General features: G+C 31.6%; 1 protein-coding gene across 2 annotated transcripts in view; it reads right to left on the bottom strand.

Moving 5' to 3' along the window:
- LOC107618082 (splicing factor U2AF-associated protein 2) overlaps positions 1-911 on the bottom strand; it is a 6,058-nt gene extending 5,147 nt beyond the window's left edge. Inside the window, exons 1-2 of one of the 2 annotated variants that reach the window (XM_016320010.2) lie at positions 729-911; positions 482-571 (exon numbers count right to left, since the gene is read on the bottom strand). In XM_016320010.2, coding sequence (XP_016175496.1) covers positions 482-571; positions 729-798 — 160 coding nt within the window. In that variant the 5' untranslated portion in view covers positions 799-911. The remainder of the gene's footprint in view (positions 1-481; positions 572-728) is intronic. The other variant, XM_016320011.2, reaches the window with a different exon arrangement.

The raw sequence follows: 1,622 nt of genomic DNA, 5'->3' as shown, positions 1-1,622 counted from the left end.
CCCCCAAAAAAAAACAAAAACAACACCAAACATAGCCTAAGAGTAAACCTCCCTCAAATTTCTCTCCGACCAAAATAATCTCCAACACATTAGTCCCTGAAAAATGAAAAAGCATAGTTCCTAAAGTTCAATTTAGTCCTTAACCCTCAGAGATATTAGTTCCTAAAAAAGGATTAGTATGATCAAATTTTAGCCGCATTTCAACGAGAATCATAGTGTACAACGTAACGCTGCATTCGCCGCCCAATATCAATAAAATTTTAGGGAACAACCAAACACAGCAAATCAATACAGTTATGCTATTCCAACATGGCCATTCAGACACCAAAATCAACATGCGGCAAAAAGTGAACTCCAGTTGTACATTAATCCAGTGTTGAATCCATATATTGCCTATTCCGAAGGTTAAAGTAAAAAATATATCAAACTAAAATGACATTCCTGAAATCAAAACAAGCTAAGAAATAAATAAAGAACTCACGGAGCAGCTCAGAGCGAGCGTAAGGGCCAAACTGTTGTTGATTATCAGCCGCAACATACCATCCCACTTCAGCAGTACCACCATCTTCACCTTCCCAAACCAGATTCAATGAATTATTATTTGCATAAACCAAAATCAAAATATTGTAACAAAGAAAAAGGATATAATTCGTTAAACTAGATAAAGTAATCTTCTTTTTCTTATATCTATCTATTGCGAAAAGAAGTTACTGGAATAGAGGGTATACCTTGTTGCTGTTGCGGCGGAGGTTGATGCTGTTGGAGGTTGCCGCGGTCGTAGCCGTTTTGAGACGACATCGTTTTGGAGAGTGCGAGTTTTCTCGGGGTTTCTGGGTTTCAATGTTTTGCAGTGGGTTTCTGAGTGTGATTTCTTTCTTCTTTTCTAGTTTCTAGAGAAAAAACTTAAAAAATAATAATAAAGAAAGAAGGAATACCAATTCGTTCAAGGCAAAATGGAAAATGGACATGAAAGCCATAGAACCGAACCCGTAGCTAAACCGATCAGATTTTTCGCTCAACCGGTTGGTTAGAGTTGACTCGGATGATGATTCGGTCATGCTTAAATAATTATTGATTTAATTACTTTGCGGATCCTATAATTTTTCTTAGTAAGTTAGGCACAATTTAATATGCACTATAGCATTTATCTTCTGAAAAAGGTTTAATTATTCTGCAAGTCTCTATAGTTTCACTAAATTTTCAATTAAGTCTCTATACTTTTTTTCTTTTCAATTGGGTCCTTGTACATTATTTTTTTTTATTTAGTCCTTATTAACGTTAAACAAAAAAAAAATGTTAGTGAATTATGAAATTACTTGTATACTCCCAGAAACTCAATTAAAAAAAATATAAGGATCTAATTGAAAATTCGGTAAAATTATAAATATTCAATGAAAGATAATTCCTATAATCCCTATTTAATGATTCTATGACATGAAAGATATTTTTATAATCTCTTTTATTTTGTCATTGTCATTCTTTTTTTTATTTATATACAAATTGTACCAAAAATACATTTTCTTTATTTTTTTTTACTTTTAAAATACCTTATCTTAAAAATATACAAAAAAAATAATGGATAAAATAAAACAGAAATAGTAGTAATATGTATATATAAAATT

Source organism: Arachis ipaensis, chromosome B09 (assembly GCF_000816755.2).
Source record: "Arachis ipaensis cultivar K30076 chromosome B09, Araip1.1, whole genome shotgun sequence".
NCBI classification, from domain to species: Eukaryota; Viridiplantae; Streptophyta; class Magnoliopsida; order Fabales; family Fabaceae; genus Arachis; species Arachis ipaensis.
This window is presented reverse-complemented; position numbering and strand designations above follow the sequence as displayed.